At 39.5% G+C, this 20,257-nt stretch overlaps 3 protein-coding genes across 6 annotated transcripts; all 3 read left to right on the forward strand.

The window, feature by feature from the left end:
* Positions 1-1,477: 1,477 nt before the first annotated feature.
* On the forward strand, positions 1,478-2,649 carry LOC124176856 (protein CWC15 homolog). The gene is made up of 3 exons (XM_046558653.1): positions 1,478-1,831; positions 1,950-2,253; positions 2,337-2,649. Exons 1-3 carry the CDS (start codon positions 1,701-1,703, stop codon positions 2,577-2,579), a joined length of 678 nt encoding a protein of 225 aa, XP_046414609.1. The 5' UTR covers positions 1,478-1,700; the 3' UTR covers positions 2,580-2,649.
* A 2,997-nt stretch (positions 2,650-5,646) lies between these two features.
* LOC124176855 (protein 60A) lies at positions 5,647-14,936 on the forward strand. Its single transcript, XM_046558652.1, has 6 exons — positions 5,647-6,630; positions 9,606-9,792; positions 10,782-10,936; positions 12,764-12,952; positions 13,170-13,246; positions 13,373-14,936. Exons 1-6 carry the CDS (start codon positions 6,210-6,212, stop codon positions 13,631-13,633), a joined length of 1,290 nt encoding a protein of 429 aa, XP_046414608.1. The 5' UTR covers positions 5,647-6,209; the 3' UTR covers positions 13,634-14,936.
* Positions 14,937-17,378: 2,442 nt separating this feature from the next.
* On the forward strand, positions 17,379-20,175 carry LOC124176854 (caspase-7-like). 4 transcript variants are annotated; one of them, XM_046558651.1, is made up of 9 exons: positions 17,387-17,501; positions 17,583-17,758; positions 17,861-18,478; positions 18,725-18,954; positions 19,034-19,229; positions 19,344-19,364; positions 19,440-19,466; positions 19,552-19,665; positions 19,736-20,175. In XM_046558651.1, exons 3-9 carry the CDS (start codon positions 17,935-17,937, stop codon positions 19,945-19,947), a joined length of 1,344 nt encoding a protein of 447 aa, XP_046414607.1. In that variant the 5' UTR covers positions 17,387-17,501; positions 17,583-17,758; positions 17,861-17,934; the 3' UTR covers positions 19,948-20,175. The 4 variants fall into 4 exon arrangements, with proteins under 4 accessions (XP_046414604.1, XP_046414607.1, XP_046414605.1 ...); XM_046558648.1 differs by having other exon boundaries at positions 17,379-17,501; positions 17,615-17,758; positions 19,344-19,466; XM_046558649.1 differs by having other exon boundaries at positions 17,388-17,501; positions 17,583-17,801; positions 17,901-18,478; positions 19,344-19,466.
* Positions 20,176-20,257: the final 82 nt, after the last annotated feature.

Below are 20,257 nucleotides of genomic sequence, written 5' to 3' on the forward strand. Positions count from 1 at the left end.
ATTCGCCTTCAATCCACTGATCCCCAATAACTTAAAATGGCTTCAGGATCTACCCATTTTTTACTTCGCCTTCGAAGTCGGCGATCGATGATTAAATTATTTTTCGTCTTGCAAAGGATGCAAGAGATATGAGAGCAGAGAGAAACGTTGATTAATATTCATCGAGACTCACCTTCCCAAAGAAACGACCCTTTATGTAGCTCCTTCCCGTACATATTTTCATCGTAGATCACATTGGGAGTAAAGTTGTTTTTGTCATGTTTAGACATTTCTATTGTTCCGGGTAATTCGAGCCACAGTCCGGTAAAGTTATAACACTTAGAAATTATCTAAAATCACAGTTATAAGGCACGTAGTACACCCAACACCGCTTCTCTTGATCACTCGTGCTCAACTGGCTGCGGTTTCGTGTTGAACGGGCAACGGATTTTAATGTTTGAAAGGAGAACTTTTAGCCAATAGCGTACGCTCAACTTGACGCGTGACATCCAAATTGTTTGAGTTTTTCACCTTTGCTTGCCTTGTCACGACATTTGTTTACAAGCAGTCACAACGGTGTCATATGGTTTATATTCACATTCCCGTACGGACGAGATAAACGTGTGAATGCATAGGTGAGGTGTATATCCGTGTATCGGAACATTACCACTGTAAGTTGTCAGCGAACGTTACCTCAACAAGATTGTTTATTCATTTATTTTACGAAGAAACAATCGAGATACGATCTGTGTCCACCGGATGAACAAAAACACTTTCCTTTTCCGTCTATCGATAAAAATTAAATAAATGCATTATCAATGATTTCACCATGGGATATATTCTTTATCGATTCATTGGTTCATTGATCACATATCTTATAGATATGTTTGCGTATATACATGCACATACACACCAGAGATACTTGTAAAACCAAGTAGTTGAAGACACGGTCAACATAGGTATGATAAATTCACAATTAAACTTACTGTAAAGGGAGTAAGAAAAAGACTACTACTAAGTATTTTGGGTGACCACGATAAGGTGGCCACCCCCCTCCGAAATCCAGCCCCGTGATGTTCTGAGAAATTTTTTGCATGATTTCTGAAGGAAATACGACGAACTGTCCGATAGCGAGGACGAAATTTTTATAAAAGCAAGCGATTTTGCGTCCGGAAAAAAAAATTTCGATTTCGAGACTCAAAATAAATTTTCATGTTTTCTGAACATGCGCCATTTACGGAGTTCGGATATAAAAAATTTTTGGGATCCGTCCAACCAGTCACCTAGAAATAAATTTAAAATTCGAATTTCGGTTAAGAGGAAACGTATCGGCCAACCAGGTTGTAGAGCGAGAGAGACAGGCTGTACATGGCATAACTGCTCTATCTCACTCCTTCGCCACACTTTCTGTACACGCGAAGCTATCTCCAGTAGTATATGCTCCATGGTAATATCTGACAAATTGACCAGCGCAACTTCACACGAGTGCAGGTAGCGGAGACGGTGGTTGTGACTGCCGCCTCTGTGTTACATTAGTCGTTTTCCATAGTTCATGGCACAAAATCCAAACCAAAATTTACTGCTCCCGTCACAGCAAGTACATACGTCAATAGCGTATGCGAAAAAATAGCCAAGTGTAAACTAGAATCTGAGTAGTGTTTTAAAGTAGTTTTTATCATCGTCCCGAGGGATTCGCAGGCTCGTTATACGCTGGTTTCAAAATGACTACAGCTGCGAGGCCGACGTTCGAGCCAGCGCGCGGAGGTCAGGGACGCGGAGAGAAGGATTTGAGCGCAATTTCTAAACAATACTCGAGCAGGGATCTGCCGTCTCACACGAAATTGAAATACAGGTAACAGTACAAGTGCAAAGATACCATTTTCGCGTGTCTTATCTCTGTCCTCGTGTGTTTTTTCAATACATCGTGTCATAACCAGAAAGTTCACGTAACCTAAAAATTGTCTTCACAGAGAGTACGGACAGGGAACAACAGATGAGTTGAGAAGCCGTGATTTCCGCAAAGAGTTGGATGAACGTGAGCGGGAAAAAGAGAAGGCGTCGAACCGTCGCATGATTGAACCTGCAAATCGTGATGGTTCGGCTGTCGCAGCGAAAAGACAGAAAATCGATCAAGTACCAGCAGCTAGTTTGGATGCCGACGATCCATTGGACGAAGACGATTCCGATTCTGACAGCGATGAGGATGACACAGTCGCATTACTTGCTGAACTTCAGCGCATAAAGAAAGAACGTGCCGCCGATCAAGCCAAAAAAGTAACGCACCTGGATACAGATAAATTCTCTCTCCCTGCGATTACTGATTTGTTGATTTATAAATTGTTATTTTTTTTTACCAGGAAATAGAAAAGAGACAAGAGGAGGAGCGGATACGCATGGAAAACATCCTTTCCGGTAACCCACTCCTTAATTATTCAGCTCAGCCTGGCCGTACAGACATGAAAGTGAGAAGGAGGTGGGACGATGATGTGGTTTTCAAGAATTGTGCACGCTCAGAACCTGAGAAAAAGCGGGATGTGTTCATAAATGACTCGTTAAGAAGTGAATTCCATCGAAAGTTTATGGAAAAGTATGTGAAGTGAACGTTGTGTCTAGCTGAAGAATTTGAATTGATGACAATCTCGTATTGTGTAATAAACAAACTAGACTACAGTTATCATATGCACTTGACAAATTACAAACCGATAATTCGAATCAATTTCATTTTGAATAAAACTAGCGTATGTGGTATAAACTTTCGTTAACTATCGCCATATTCTTTGTTCTTCTCTAACTATAAATTAAGAAGCTGGAGTATGTTAAAGTTGATTCATTGTATAACTTGTACAATGTTTGCGATTGCAAAAAAAAACTATTTTCATTAAACTATACATATAGGTAAACCAAGTTGTGTTTGTATGAAAATATTTCTTGACCCAAACACATTTTCTACTTACAAAAAGTGAAAACGATAAACAGTGTTCTAATCGAATAATTCAAGTTTCTTCTTGTTTTTAGTAAAAAAATATCTTGGATTTTTTGTGAAACTATTCCGAAATTTTTGTCATCTGGCATTGTGACCAGCCCATTTATTTTCCATTTTCTTTTATAGTATATAAAGAAGTTTATGCAATGTAACTAGATTAATAAAAGAAAAGCGCGGGAATTATGGAAAATGTTGAAATGTTTCACCGATTCTTATCTACGCCGAATGTTATATTTTCTGGCATTTGTTCGAACGATGATAGGATATCTCTAATGGAAGACAACGAAGACATACGAGTAAGAGGTATGGGACAAGAATGCTTTGTTTCCCATCAGCTACAATAAGAAAACCAATATTAATCACGGAGAAAATAATGCGGTAAAGGAGGGCCTAGATCGCCGTGAACGAGAGTCAAGACTTGATTTCGGTAGGAGTTGGTCCAGCAAACGGATGGGTCAAGTATAACCGGTCCGAGTTATGACCATTGGTATGGTGTTACGTGTACGTACGTACTATACGTGCATCGTCGCCGTTGTCGGGCTGCGGCAGAGGCAAGCAGTCTGGTGCGGCCGTTCGAAGAGCGAGAAATTTATTACAAGAGACATGCGAGTTGGGAATTGTTGGATGGCGCAGACTTTGCGGCACCGTTTTTGTGCGCAAGCAGGCGCGCTGCCGCTGAGGAAAATCGGTGACTCCGAGTATCGTTAATCAAGATTTAATAACGATCACCCCCAAGGCAAGGCGAACGTGCAGCACCGTGCAGAGCAGTTACGTCGATTTCTCGCATATGTACGAAACGTTCGTTCAAATATGCCGAATACACGCATGCATATACGCGACATGGAATTCCATACGTATGTAATACTCGTAGTCGGGAATTTGCCCGCGGGCTTTTCTCCAGCTCTCGTGCATACTTACGTGTATAAGTGCGTAGGTACGTATGTATATACGTACATACTTGTTTATCTTATTAGTTATTTCTTACACGTGAACAGACGGTGCTCCCTGCTTTACCTCGTGCCTCCCTACCTGCCTCTCCGCGCCTCTCTTTTCTCCGTTCTCATCCTCGTGCCCCTCTCCTCTCGCTCTTTCTCTCTCTCCTCCGCGAGCCTCCTCTTCGGCAGGAGAATCTTCTCATCCCGTATTACCTAGCATCCACGTCGGTGTCGACTCGACAGGGCCGTACAATTATTATTTTTTACAATGTTATCACGGTGTTTGAACACCGACGACAGCTTGTACAGCCCGCGTTTCTCGTAATTTCGTTCAAATCGGCCGCTATACTCGGTACGTTGAAGATTCAATATTTTCGTGATTTACATTCAAATTGCCGCTTCCGGCGATCATTAGAACGGTTCAGTAATCCAAAGCAATCACGGTTTTAGACCCCATCGCAAGTTTTCCAACGATTTAAATGATGACTCAATAAATCATTTCATAATTAATAATGAAACTTTGCTTATGTATTTTATCGAGTCCGCTTTTTTCACATACACACACTTTGGCTACATCAGTCTAATTAGTTGTCCCCGTCAGTAAAAATGTTATTCATTCAACGATCGGTGGTAGCAGCCTTCTTTAGATCTACCGTCCTGGTAAAAAATACATATCAATTTTTACACGATGATTCACAAGAGACTGAATAAATATCAATTATCTATATAATGTCCCAATTCAGCATCAAATATTTGAAAAATTGCATTTGTATGAGTTCTTCATGAAAAGAATATTATATTTCACTACATTTTCGCCACTACGGCATACGCTACTGTACTTCTGGTATAAGCAAGTTACGAGATGGAATTCGAAGAAGTTGTCAGCTTTATAACTGATCAGTGCCATTTGATGGCTTCAATTATAACCGCCGTTTTTGTGCCATTCTGCACGATGTCTTGAATTTTTGATCGAACCCCGGCATATCCCGTACCGCAATAAATACTTTCACCCAAACATTACTCTCTCTATCTTTCGCTCTCCGTCCTGCTCTTCGAGAAACTGTCCTACACCAATAACAACAACAACAACAACATCAACAACAAAACACGCGTAAATATGCAACCAGAAACATGTTCAAAATAATCTTAAAGCTCTCTTTTTAGCTCTAATTGCTCTGATTTGCGCTAAACGTTATTCATAATGAAACAGTAAATAGAAACCCAGATAGAAACCATTCAAATTTATGCGGAAATATAAGCGTACGAAAATTTGAACTTTGAGATGAGCGGTGTAAAAGTAGATTCGGAAGCAGGTCTGAACTATGCTAAAAAAAAGGAGAGGAAAAACACCGATGTCCAAAATGTAGCGTCAAGACATAAAAATGGTGTTTCAGAAGCGCGCGTGTTTCAGCTATAATCAAATTTGATTAGTATTCTACATTTCGGAGAATATGATATTTGAATGTATACGCGTAATAATTAACTCTGAGCGAACCGGAATCTGCGTTCAGGAAAAATCAGAAAGCTTCCAGAAGCATAATTTGGCGTGATTTGAATGGACATGATCGACGTGCAAGCACCTCGGGTGTCGAAAATTACTTAAATCTTGATCTTCCAGCGTCGGATTCTGAATAAAAATGGTCCCTATAAAAACCGACCTGATTGCGAATGTCAACGAATGACAAACACGTTCGATATTTGAAAAATTCAACACGTCTTTTGTCCTTTTCGTTCGCTTAAGACCGAAGTCGGGTTCCAGGGTAGCTGCAACGCCATTGAGCATTAGGCGCAGGGGGAACCCCACCTCTTATTCCGTCCCTGTGCCTGAGGCCTTGCGAGAAGTTATACGGAGAGGCAGGTTGGCGATCGGGCCAGACAAGCAGACTGGCACTAGCATTGCCTGCGGAGTGATCACGAGGAATTAAATGGTGAACGAACGAACGAGGAAACGCTGCACCACTGCTTTCGCTCTGTACGGGAAAAAGAGACGCGTGAAATTAAGTAAATAAATACGTGCAAGTGAGAGTTTGAAAAATTGTTTATAGTATAACAAGTTCGATAAAAGCGAAAGGCGAAAAATCATTGAGAAACAAAGCGAATCAACGGGGATAAAACGACAGTAAAACGGACGAGATAAAGATAAACATAAACATCGACGGCACGTTTCCCGCAGTGCATAAGAGAAGAGAGAGAAAAATATCGAGTGATAATACTGATAAGCGGTGTGAAAATTGGCGGGAGAAATTCAAATTCCGGCGCAGGGCGCAACTCTGCCGAGGGAGTCGACCTTGTTTCTTCATACGAGATCGAAGATGCTCCGTTTTGGTAAATTGTCAATCGTCGCGTTGTACTCGTCGTTGTTGTTGTTGTTCTTCACCGAAATCGGCGACTCGGAGGGACGTCTGAGCGGACTTTACGTCGACAATGGTCTCGACCAGACGGTTATACATCGTGTAGTTACGCAGCGCGAAAGACAGGAAGTTGAACACGAAATATTGAACCTCCTGGGGCTACCCGATCGGCCCAGAGGACTCGGCGGACATCCGCCACAGGTGAAACGATCGGCGCCCAAGTTTCTCCTCGACATATACAGGAACACCCTCGGCGAGGGGGAGGATCAGGACTTGTCGTCTACCGTAAAACCCGAAGGAGACCGCGGGCACTTTGATCTCAGCGGACAAGACCTCAGAGCAATTGACCAGAGCGATGTTATAATGAGCTTTGCTGCGCACAGTGAGTATAAAAAAAAAAAAAAAAAAACAGGAACAGCGGCAAAATTTGGCATGAACGAAAATTTTTTTTTTTTGTCAATCAATTCGCGTCAAAGCCCTTGTTTAATTTTAAATTCAAAATTACTTGTATTTCCCGCCGCGTTTCTGTATTTTCCTACAATCAGTTTCAACGATTTGTCGATTTGATTAGTCAGTCAATTGCACCCGATATTAAAATCGGAATACTGAAAGTGTTTTACGTATATTAGGGGATGTATCAACAATCGAAAATCAACGCGAGAAAAAAAAAACTGGGAAAATTATTATATATAGAAGAAAGTTGCGTTACTTCAGAATCGTTACAACGCAGATTGCACACGATGATGGGTCTGGTCATTGAGTGATTTGAACACGGTCTAAGTTACATTAATTTCCTGTCAGTCGAAACATCGTTGAACTTGAATACATGATTGACCAAATTCGAATATAACAACATTAAACTAACTAGTTTGTTCCTACGGGATTTTTGAGATAGTGTAACAATATTGTAGACATAAAAAGTAGCGTTTCTTCGTTTCGAAATTGTTCGACAGCCCCGTTAATTTGACGTGTTCATTAGGTTACGCCGTACACGTCGAGTAAGTATATTTAAATCATGCAGATGCTCACGGCCCTGATAAATACGCAATCATGGACGTACATCATACATAACACTCCTGTGACATTTCGTTAGCGAGAAATACGAATTTGCATATTTTTAACACCAAACTCTCCGGCTGCCTTGTTCGACTCTCGGCAATATTTAATAAACAGATTTCTACTTAATGTTCAGATTTTTCTGTAAACTTCATTCCATGCGAAAAGAAGTATTCACCAATTTATGATAATCTGGCGAGACGAGAATGATGGGAAAGATCGTCGTCCAGTACCTACGTTTAAAAAATGTCAGCGAGTGATGGCCATGTTTGTCAATTTTTTTTTCTCTCCGTCTTCACATTCCTATCTGTCTCTCTCTCTCTCTCTCTCTCTCTCTCTTTCTGTCTCTTTTCGCGTCACCGAGTAAGAATTTATAATTGACATTCCGCGTGATGCGTTGAAACATCGTTTCTCCTCGAAATCAGTAAAAAGCTTTTGAATCTTGTTTGCAAAATTTCTGCCCTATGATTTGTACGCATTGAGAAATTCGATATCGTCCAGAAATCAATGAAGACAGAAAGTAAAATGTTATAGAAATATATAGTTCATTTAATATAGATAAACAGGATATTTTTCACCTTTATACTTTACACGCACACTGCACGTAGTCACGTTCCCTATCATGAGCTAGGCACGAAAATTTTCAAACGATAAAATAGTGACGAGTCAAAAGTATTTCTCACGTTTGGTATAACAGCAATATTAGAAACGGTTTAATTCGACGTATTCACGTGTTTGTTACAATTTGTTATACCTGAGCGTAGAATAACGCCGGAAGGGAATTCTGACCACTATCAGCAGCAGCGGAATAATAATAGTATTTCACCTAACACCGTAGGTGCCTCGAAAGTAGGTCCTGAAAAATAATCACCATGCAATCTTGTGCCTTATACCTATACTCGATGCATTGACAATAATTTCCCAATGAATTATGCAACATGAACTGGAAGTCTGACGTCGAGTTGATCGTAGCTTGTAAATATATCGAACAGTTTATTACGCATCGTTTCTTACTTTTTGTAACTCCTCTTGTTTTTTCACCGGTCTCGTGCCTCCTACTAATAATAGATTTCTAAAACAATGAGCAGCGATATAACTTTTAGTAATCGAGTCGTCCCGGCCGGGTGGTCCGAATATTTTGTAAATGACGGCAAAGACGGGGGAGTTGAAACGCTTGTTTTTAACATGCGGCATCGAACAATTCCGAGGAGGGTGAGGGTCGATGAGGCCTCGAGGGAGGTTTCTTACCTGGGCCCTGTACGGGCCTCGGTCCCCTGCGGTCCCTCCCGCTGTCCTACTTAGAATTTAGATTATATTGACTCATCTTGTCTTGTGAGAAAGACGAACGGAGAGAGGAAAAAGGAGAGAAAAAAAGAAGAGAAACAGGCTACCAAGATTAACGGGAAAATGCTGCCGGAGCACCTTAAAACAATCCTCGCGTTATACGCTGCACGAAATTGGTAGACGTGTATATTACGTGGGTACGGTGCTTGTTAGTAACGCTCCTGCATCGCTATCCCATCGGCTGTAAGTCCATCTCTATGGGTTAATCGGGTATAAGCGTGTGGATAGATCAACATCTCACAGTCGGAGATCCAGCTTTTATAAAAACATTTTTAATACCCTACGGAAATATTGTCCGTTGTAGGATTGGAAAAATGTAAGAGAAACAAGAAAGAATTGAGAAAATTTTTAGAAGATAACAATGTTATAGAGGTGTGTTTCTCACTTAAATTAACGAACGATTTTTACAATTGACAAATTTTTAGTCTAACAGAAATTGTCCTTTGGCAACTTGAGGATCCGTTGAGATACACGAGTGAATCGCGATAGAGTGAAACGTACTCATATTTTACAAACTCGAAATCTCATGAAATTGTAAAATGGTGATTTGTCACGAGATTGAAGTTGGTAAAATTAACGTAACAAAAAATTGATTAAAAAAAAATTACCACTTTGCAGCTAAGAAATCATTTTAGAGTAACCGAGCTTTCGAAATTTAAGCGCGTTTTGCTTTACGAAGTACGCGGTTTACTAAATTTCAGATAATCCCAAAATTTTTCGTAATAATTGATGATTTTGTCAACATTACTAACTTCGATCTCGCACATCTTGAGGCAGTTATGCTCTTTTCACAAAGAGAACCGATCAGTGTATTTTGACTTATTATACCCAGTGCCGCTTGAGCAAATGAAGAGAAAATTAAGCAACCGATGAACGACGAGCTGCGTTTTGTTCGTTGAAAGGTAAAAATTTCTCGTCAATTATCCGACACCGCCTGTACAAATAACGATTTTGCAGATCACCACGTGGCCGGGGTTCGTCACGAGCGTGGAAAGAGGCTGTGGTTCGACGTGTCGGAAGTACCGCCGGGAGAATCCATAATAGGCGCTGAATTGAGGCTCTACCAAAGTCCGGATTTGAAAAATAAAAAAAAACAAGGTTCCTACGTTGTGACGGCGTACAGAGTGCTGCGCACCGAAGACGGGTAAAGTGCAAAAATTTTTATCATTAGACATACATTGTACCAGTGTAATTTGTGCGCTAACGATGAGTATTCCCGATCCCGCGCATTGTTATCCTATACCTGTGTGGCCTTGCAATGTGGAATTCGTACCGTTTCTCCGAGCCACGTCATTCTGACCCTAATTAGGGTGACCCGAGGTTTAAAACAGAAGATTTTTGGGCCCGAAAACACCGGGCATCAACAGTCGCTTCGGTATACCTTGAGCCTTCGTCTACCTGCAGGATTTCATTGTCGTTTCGAAATCACTGCAATTTGTCTGGATGGTTCCAATATTTCACGATTCATTTGCTAATTCCAGTATAACGAAATTATTCACTTAAACAGCTGGACGATTCAACACGACTTTTCGAGCGGATGACCGTCTCTTGTTGTCTACTTTGTATTATTACTTGTATCGTGTTCGGTGAAAAGCTACGATGGTCAGTAAGTTACGGGTAGACACAGGAAACGCTATTCCGTAATTGAGGCAAATTACTCGCGAGGAGATGAACCAGCCACTCTGTATTTTAGAGACGTTAGGGCTCAATTGAAACGTGCAGCCTACGTATCCTCGGTTTCAATATCCAAACACTTGACACGTAAAAACAAGTTAATTTTCAAAAACTACGGCAGCTACGATATTTTCGGCGGGTAAAAATTTATTTAGTTTCTTGCTGACTATCTGGGACAAATAAAATTTCACAAAGTTTCTCAAAGTATTGCAAAAATATCTCTAATTTTCAGATATTACAAAGTTCTGACTCTCTCCTAATTTACTACGGGTTTCCTGATTCCACCTTTTTTTCCTTCTACCTTTTATTTGTTCGGATTAATTCAAGGGTAAAACGAGAAGAGACCGACATGTTTTTTTCTTGTTACAAAATCCAAAAACTGTTCTTGAAAAGTGAACGTTTATCATAAGCGTGTTTACCGCATCTTTTTTTCACGTATCGATGGTTTGCACGCTGCAGGGAACGGGAATTGCAGTACGTAGATGCGATGAATACATCAACCGGTCGTGAAGGCTGGTTGACTCTAAACGTTAGCGAGCCTCTCCAGCACTGGGTTAACGATCCTGAGGCGAATCGAGGGCTGTACCTGTCTGTACATCCAGCCGATCGATCCGGTGAGTAAAAATACGTGTATTAAATGAGAGATCAATGGAAGTCCGGCCCGGTCTTTTACCGCCATTCGTGACCGTCGTATATCATTATGCAAAGGCATGTAATAAGCCCATTGGATATATTAACGTATACGTAACGCCGGTCGAATTATTATGGCCAACGGCGATTGGCTTTAAATTCTTGCTATCGATATGTCTAAATATAAAACCGAACACACCTCCCAGCTGTCGGGCAAATATAAGTTTACAACGACCGCACTTCGCACCCACCTCGAAATTCTCTCGAAAGCTTCTGCGCGTAACGCAGTTTTGTCTTTCAATTTTTTTTTCAGCGTAGCTTTTATGCATACGAAATTACGTGGAGACAATGGTCAAAAATAAAAAATCCCACAATATTTGCATCGTTTTTGGATACGTTTTTTTGCCTTTTCAAATCGATATGATCCAGCGCATAGTCCAGTTGTCAAGAATTTGATGGTAAGAATTGTTCGTAATATTCGATTAAGAAGTTTTAAAAAAGAGAACAATTTCCATCGGTTTTTACTTCATTGCGAATAGTTAAAGCCGCGTGGTTTGAAACATAGATAGAGACGAATGGAATCATGCGCATCTTGACGCGAATAGTGTTAATGTTCAAGCATAAGCGACATCCTGCACCGTCGTAGCTGTAGCTGCATGCGTGCATTAATAAAGGTATAGGTATAATACTGTGTATAGCCATGATGCGGAAAGCTGAGATCCTGTGTTTTATATTGAATGATCAAAGTTGTAAACCGGTTGTGCGATAGCGGCGAGGAGAGGAGAGGACGAACGAGCCGAAGAGCCGGAGAGACGAACTCCTGGATCTAGGCGCGGCGCAAAGACAAACTTGTTGCTTGTATGCGCTCTTGTATTCACGCACACGTTTAACGACCACTGGATCCTGCAGCATCGCTGCACATCTAGATTGAATCCGCGACCATACTCGTGCGGAGAAAAGACAGCGGAAAAACATTAATCGCCACGTTCTGCGATTTAACAACAAAACCGACGAGAACGTGTGAAACATCGTTTGCATGGCTTTGGCTTGGAATTCATTTAAATTGCGGGAATACCGACCGTTGTCGCAGGTGTCGTTTTAATACATTGCACACGATCGTTAAACCGCTAACGTGCATTCCTCTCTGCTCAATTTACCAGCTTTCTCAAATTGCCACAACTGGTTCCCCTCGCGTGTAAAGATTCAGATCAATCTTACAGGTTTGCCGATCGCCGATCGTCGGTCTAATTGCGCATGAGTAGGTACGTTTGTTTTCTCATTGATGGTTGAAAAAAAATGGTCAGAATTATTTTATTCGTTGAACAAAGTAGTGATTCAACTTTTTCACGTAGATGGAAAGGCTCGATTCTCAAAGGGTGCAAGAATCTGCACGAAACTAAATTGTTACTCGTACAGCGCGAAGTCCGATTAGCTTGTTGTTCATGTACGACATCGTGATAATTATAGTTATTTGAAAAATTGTGGCCAGGCTGTCTGTCTATAACTCCGAAGTGAATGGCATGATAGATACATGCGATAAACTTGCGCTGATCGTACAGATTCATAAATAGTAAATATTCATGAAGGTTGGGCTATTAATAAATTCTGCCACGACAAGTAGTTCGCCTAAGCCATTCCAATAAACACACTAGCCGCAGCTGCGAGCAACCGCGGTGCGTCATTATTTTGAATCCTCTATTACACCTGGGAGAACAGGATAAATGTTCGGATCAGGAAGGGGAAAAACAATGCTGAACTCTGCACGATTACACCGCAATAATTAATTTACTTATTGTTACCGTTTCATTTAGTGCACGAAATGAGACCTGAGGATGTTGGGATCGTTGGCTCGAGGGGTGATGTTGACAAGCAGCCCTTCATGGTTGCGTTTTTCAAAAGCTCGGGCATCCGCGAGGCGAGAGTAAGACGGAAACGAGATGCTCGACGGCGAAAGAAGAGCGACACATCGAGTGTTGACTACAGAAGTAACCCTTACACTGGTACTAAAGATTCATCATTACCTACCAACCATGCTTTAAATAATTTCTATCCAATATCAATTTCCATACGAACAACGAAAATTGTAAAACAGTCTGCTCACCCTATACTGCTACATTTCATATATCAAAGGTTTGAGGTAAATCAAAAAGAAGCAATGAATCCAAAGTGGAAATTTGTGAAAAAACACGCCTCTCATTTTGTGCTTGTTGATTTCAGATCCTTCGATTCAATCGAACGCGAGAACGTGCAAGATACAGACGCTTTACGTGAACTTCAGAGATCTGCAGTGGCAGGTAAACAACATGTAATTAATCAGAAATCAGCCTCAAGCAAGTGGTTATTCTACGTGACGATAAGATGGTTAATCGCGTTCGGAGGTGGGATATTTTATTTATTTTCTATTTTTCCTTTTCTTCTAGGATTGGATCATTGCGCCGAATGGCTACGATGCCTACTACTGCAGCGGTGAATGTAACTTTCCTTTAAACGCCCACATGAATGCAACCAACCATGCAATAGTGCAGACCCTGGTGCATCTGGTAACCCCGGGAAAAGTTCCAAAGCCGTGTTGCGCGCCGACAAAACTTTCGCCGATATCGGTTCTCTACTTTTTGGATGACAACAACGTCATGCTAAAGAAGTATAAAAATATGGTCGTTAAAAGCTGCGGTTGCCACTAACTTTCACATTATACCCCGTCAAATCGCACGATCAAATGATAAAAAACATACTTTTGATAGTGTCTTCTTTTACAGACTTGGTTTTTTTTTTGTCGTCTCCTCTCATTTATATTCATGCAATTAAGAAGCTAAATATTGACGCGTATGTTGGCAATTTTTCTTTTTTTTTTTTTGACTTGTAATTTATCGACGTGTTTTCCTCAAATTGCCGTAAAAGCAGCCAAGGATATCATCGTATATATATGCATTTGAAGTTGCCAATAGGCGGATTTCGCAGAATACTACACTATTCGTTCGCGTAGGTAAATAAATATACAATTTTAAATGTAATAGATGTAACTTTGTTCAAATTTAGGAATTGATTGAGAGAATTTCTGTTTTTATACCTATAGTTGAGTTTATCGATATACCTTCCAAACTTGCTATACACGCGATGAGAATATTTATACATATTACATTTTGCCATATTATACGTAATATATAAGTATAGGAGGGTATATCTATATATAATTAGGGTATTTTAATGAAAAAAATCGGTATCGGTTTTTCGTCATGTGATCCACTCTTCCTTTTAGTCTGACATTATGCTTTTAATGCGTAACATGGGCTTAAGCCGAGATTGTTAGAAGTATGTCATCTGAAACATCGACTTCCGGTCGGAATTAATTGAAAATAAAAATAGGAAAGCAATGAATGAAAATATTGTATTTCAAGCCAGAGTAGATTTGACTTAACAATACATAACTTGCTTGAAATTTTATTCGTACTCGTGTCAAAAGGAAAAATTAGTATTTCCGATTTTTACTTGAAAAGACCCTAATACGTTATACTGTGTAATCATTTATAGAATTATAGTCCAAGACTGAAGTCACTAATTAATGGGGAATATCGGGCATAAATCACGCGCATGTTAATTCGATAATGTTATTAACTGGATCGTTTTTTATCGAAAGAATGTTATACGTCGTAGTAGATTTTCAGGTAATATATCATACTACATTGTAAGCATCGCGATTACGTATAATATACAGCTATATATTGTATACGTGCCAGTGAGTGATAATCAATGGTAGTTTACATAGGTCGAGCTTTTATTGTTAAAACCATTCATAAACGCGCCATAATCGTAATTGGTAATAAAATTTCTATCTATAATCATATAATAATGACCTTTAAATGACGATGTAAATATAATGAGGAATATACATTCATACATATATTATACCTGTAGTTATACATATAAATGTGCAGTTGTAAATAATAATGAACAAATAAACCACGTGACGAGGCGTGAATTATTTTTGAATCAGTAATAATATGAATTCCTTCTACTTCATTCGACACTAGCATATCGCTTCGCGCCACTGATTGTGTGAATTTCAATCGTTCTGCCCCCATTTCAGCTCAACAATTACAGCAAATTCGACTTACAATTAGACCATACGCCTAGAAAACCGTGGTTTAGACCGTAAACGTGTTCCAGGATTGGCTGGCATAAGTGTCACGTGGTTCAAGCCAGAGCGATACGTCAACCGTCAAGTTCGCTAGCCGGGCGGTCATAGACTAAACTGGATGGCTGACTAGCATCCTCAGCGAGTCGATTAGAAGCAGACGAAATCGACACTAGCGCTCCAATAGCTTAAATGGAACTAACGGGTCACGTGGCAGTGACAGAACTACAGCACGTAAATGTTTTTATAGAAACAGGGTTTTGTTGGTTTTGTAAGAAAATACAAAAATTTCATTCGTCAAATACATTTTGCTGCTACCTATGCCGGGACGATCTCTTGAAACTTGAAAATTAACTGCGCACGCGCGAGTTTTAGCGGCTATTCGCGCAGGCTGGCCATCCTAAGTTTTCAGCTGTCACTGTTTCTGGCGGCGATATAGTTGATACGAATTTTCGAGGTTAGACTCCTCATATAATCGAGACAGTGACTCAGAAAGGTTTCGAAAGCATTTGTTATTGGGTCGGAAAGTTGATTCTTCAAAGAACGGTAGGATTTTAATGCTTGTGCTCGTTGAAAATTCAAACGTACACATTTTGTGTACATTGGCCCCCAGCATCGCAAACAAAAATATCACTGCGGGAAGATTTCACCGACCAATGAGATTGAGTTATTTGACCATTAGTAACTAAATTCCAAGTATAAGTTTTGAATACTTTTATCATGGTACAACTGGACATTTTCAAATAGTGGACAGTCAGAAATAATCACTGATTTTAAATTCATGTGACTTACTCATGCTGCATCTTGACAATCAATCCAGCCTCACCATGTAAAGTGAATCCTTTCTGTCGTGAATTAAATATTCCTATGGAGAACACTGAATAAATTTTATATTCCTCTTGAGAACACTGAATAAATTTTATATTCCTCTGGAGAACACTGAATAAATTTTATATGCCTCTGGAGAACAATGAATAAATTTTAAATACCTGTGAAGAACACTCAACAAATTTTATATTCCGTTCGGAATTATCACTGAACAAATTTAGCACTAAACGATCCGCAAAATGATCAGTATTGATGACTATCGTAGAACCAAAATTGCTTGATCCTTAACCGCACTTGTTCACTGAAAAGACGATCACTGCTTGTCACGGCAAAGAATAACACCGATGGAGAACCCATCATAATTTTTCACCTCGGAAATATAGAAAACTCCCTCTCTTTAATACGCACTGCACTTGCTAAGATTCAAGGTGACTACATTCTAATTAGAAAATTGAGTACAGAGGATTGGGACTTGTGTAAATAATTTCGAATGTTACCTGACTTTAGCTCGCAACGAATAAAAATTGACTCGGTGAATTTTTCATAGCCTAAACAACTTTGTGGTGCCACTTGACTGCTATATTCATACCTCTGCGGCCTGCATTCCTATCCACGACAAATTGCAGATGTAAAGCAGAATATTCGCGGCTACTTTTCACATTTTTTTCACTGCAATAACGAGAAATAAAAACCATACGATACCGACACGCCAAGATCCATCCGTTCAATTGGAGGCAAGAAGAAAAATATGCTACCGATCGTCAGTTGTTTGTAGCCGAATCCCACTGTATAAGGCACGAATCCCGCCAAAATCCATTAGCCATGAAGTAAGACGTTGACAAAGCATTGATAACGAATGCCAATTAAATGTACTCAAGTTATTACCGACATTCCCTCAAAATTATACGAAGACGTTCTGATCTTTGTTCTGTACAATATATTTACAATCCGAGTAAATCTCGAATAAAATTTATCTTTCGCCAATAAAACCGTAAATAAAATAGTAAAATTGTAAAAGGCTAGCTACATTTGGCTACTTGTACGCCTTCTTTTGACGACTTGCGGTACCATCTATCTGGCAACGCTGCTCTTTAACGGTCTCCAATCAATGATCACCTTGGATCATATACTAGTGGAGAGTAATTCTAGGGAGATAGGTGAATTGACAGAATCTGCTTACTAAAATTTCACCACAAGAGTTCAGTCTCCTTACACAGACTCCATGCGTATAATACTGAAAGTAGCTACCCGTACCGTGTCCCTCGCGAAACTGCAGCCGAAGTGATGAGGAGCGAAATATATACTCGGGATACTCAGTTTCTCTTATTCTGCATTTGATTGGCTGAGAGGAAACATATCGGCCAATCAGGTGTAGAGCAAGAGAGACGTCTTACGACGGACATATACCTCTCTCTCTCTCTCTCTCTCTCTCTCATTCCTCTACTACACTTCTTGTACATGCGAAACTATCTCTAGTAGTACAATATACTTTCTGATCTGCTACAATTGGCGGTCAATTAGCAACGCGTACGTGGTATAGGTATGTTATCGACATACTATATGTCGATGGTATAATGTACGATCTACCGGTGAGTACTGACTAATGTTTTGATTCCAAAAATCCATTCATGACAAAGTGATAACGGTAAAGGGTTGCCCAACATTTATAGCGGCTTCTGCTCTTCTGTTCCAACATATGCAGCGGTTCTCCATGGATGTATGGTGTTCTTATTCGAAAAAGGCGTCATCGGCAGGATACGTGACATATTAAACATAAACCACAGCGTAATAACATGAGTCATTTCTGATAAAATTTCCTGGAATTCCGTGTCAGTTGAATGTCATGGTATGTCAAGTCGCTATTGACAATGAGATCTAAAACGTCTAAGGTATGCACGAAGGAATTTTTGAGCCCGACTTTCTTACCTCTATTCTCTTCTTTTTTAAGATCGCAACTCCGTTCTAAAATTATTGCGACTTTAATCGAGGATCAGAGTTTTCTGGAATCCTACCCTGTTCAAGATGACAACGCTTGATGCTGAACGGAAATATAGGCTGCCAATAGTAACCTCAAACTTGCTTAATATACAAGTGTTGAAGAGGATTGATAATGATTTAGACATTTACGAGAAAGTCCATTGTGTGTTTTTGATGATTGAACACTACCAGACGGGTTACCAAACCTTTCTGGATGCTGTGGATGAAAGAATTCCTAGCATATCACGGTTTGTGGTCGAAAACAACGTGACGGATTGGCCCGACAAGGTCATGGAAGCGTTATGCCTTCTACAGAATAACGAAGTTCTTTTAAAGTTAGGCGTGAATCCTGACGACGCGCAAACTTTTTTTCATGCAAACATAACAAGAATGTCTTGTAAAATTAATAAGTATGCTAAATCTTTTTATAACTTGTTTGAAAATCTTTCAAAAGACGATGCTGTCAAACTCCAGCAGCGCATATATCAACAAATAGATCCACCCAGGTGCAGTGCTTGGATGGTTGAAAATTTTCTAGAAATACACTTGCTATGGTGGATTAAAAAGGGGTTAATCACCATTTCTGGAGGTACCTAGTGACTTATTTTTGATATTGAAGTACAGAAAACAAGCTGTGACTTCTTAGAACAATGTGCAAATAAACCATAGCTGTCAATAATCAAAACAATTACAAATTGAATTAGCATCGTTCTAGAAACAAAATCTTGAGGCCAAAAACTTACTAGAATGGTGCATCCGGAAATTTTCAATTTAACCAGAATATCAATCAGATTATTGATTTCGTGATAAATTTATTGATCTATCATTTTCACAGATAATTGGGAATTGTTACGGATATTAGAAATCTTAAAACTGCTGAATATGTCGAGTAGTAGTGCCTACCTAGCATTACAAATGTATGAGGAAGAAAGGAAAAAAAACCTATGTGTTCACGATCAATTAGATATCAATCGTGGTTCATCAAATCTAAAGACGAATTCATATGTAATAAATAAAGGCCTGGCCATAATTTTCAACCAAATGCAGTTCACTGGTCCTATAGAAGTAATTATGTCCAGGAATTTAATAATATATTTTCTAATTTGATAAAAATAATTTTAATTATGAATGCGTTATTCTAAAGTATGAGTATAGAGAAGGCTCACAGGTGGACTGTGACAGAATAGAAGAAGTGTTCAAAAATACATTTGGATTTGACACACACGTGTACCTTGACTTGTCCAGAGACGAAATCTACCAAACCCTGGATGAGAAATTATATGACGCCAAAGAAAAATATGACTGTGTTGCAGTCTTTATTTTGTCTCATGGCACATCTGGTAAGCTTTGTTTTATGAAGTCTCTGTGATTATCCGATAAAGTGCAATTAAAAAATGAAATCAAAAATATTTGGGTACTCCGGTAATTTATTTACGATTATTCACTTGTTGCAGGACACATAATCGCATCTGATGGTAAGAGCTGTACCATAGAAAAAATTAAAAAACACATTTGCATCGATGCTTTACAAACTAAACCAAAAATTCTAGTTATCCAGGCATGCCAAACAATCGAAGGTGACAACTTTATTTTACTTTTTGAGTACTTGTAGATCTTCTTTGAACCCCAATTTATAAATGCATGACGCTTTACTTTTTACAGATATCAAGCTCGATGGCCAAACATATTCACGAAACAAGGTTGACAACAATCGCGACTTCATTCTATTATGTTCAACGATATCGGGTCAACCATCAGCCAGGCACCCACGTGACGGTGAGTCTGGCTGAATACTTCAAACAGCTGGTTTTTTCCACAAAAATGATCATAATGTATCTTTACGTAGGCACTTGGTACATTCAAGTTCTCTGCGACGTACTGGAAAATATGCGGGGTAAATGTATCGGAGGCGAAATCCCTATAGAAGTGCAGAGACGATTTGATGAAAAAGAGGGTATTATTAATAAAAATTTGTACAGGCAGGTACCGAATGTAATGTGCCAGACGCTCAGCAAAAAATTGATTCTCCCGTATAATCCAACAGCTCCCAGCAATTGAAAAACAGGACAAGCGTTTTCAAGCATTGATGAAATTAAACTGTCCGTAATTAGATATAGCGATAACGTGTGTATCATACTTATACACGATGACATGATCAAATAAGAATTTCAAGTTATTTTATATATTCGATTAAGTTTTCATTTGTTTTCGTACTAAGTATTTATTTGCATGTTTACGAATCGTTAACGTCTGTTTTTAAACAATAAATCCGCATGGTAAAACTCAGCACGCGAGATATTTTTGTCACGTTCCCTATTCGATTTTGATCTACTTTTATTACGTTACATCACTATGTTGATGCAGGAAA

This window comes from Neodiprion fabricii, chromosome 2 (genome assembly GCF_021155785.1).
Source record: "Neodiprion fabricii isolate iyNeoFabr1 chromosome 2, iyNeoFabr1.1, whole genome shotgun sequence".
NCBI lineage: Eukaryota > Metazoa > Arthropoda > Insecta > Hymenoptera > Diprionidae > Neodiprion > Neodiprion fabricii.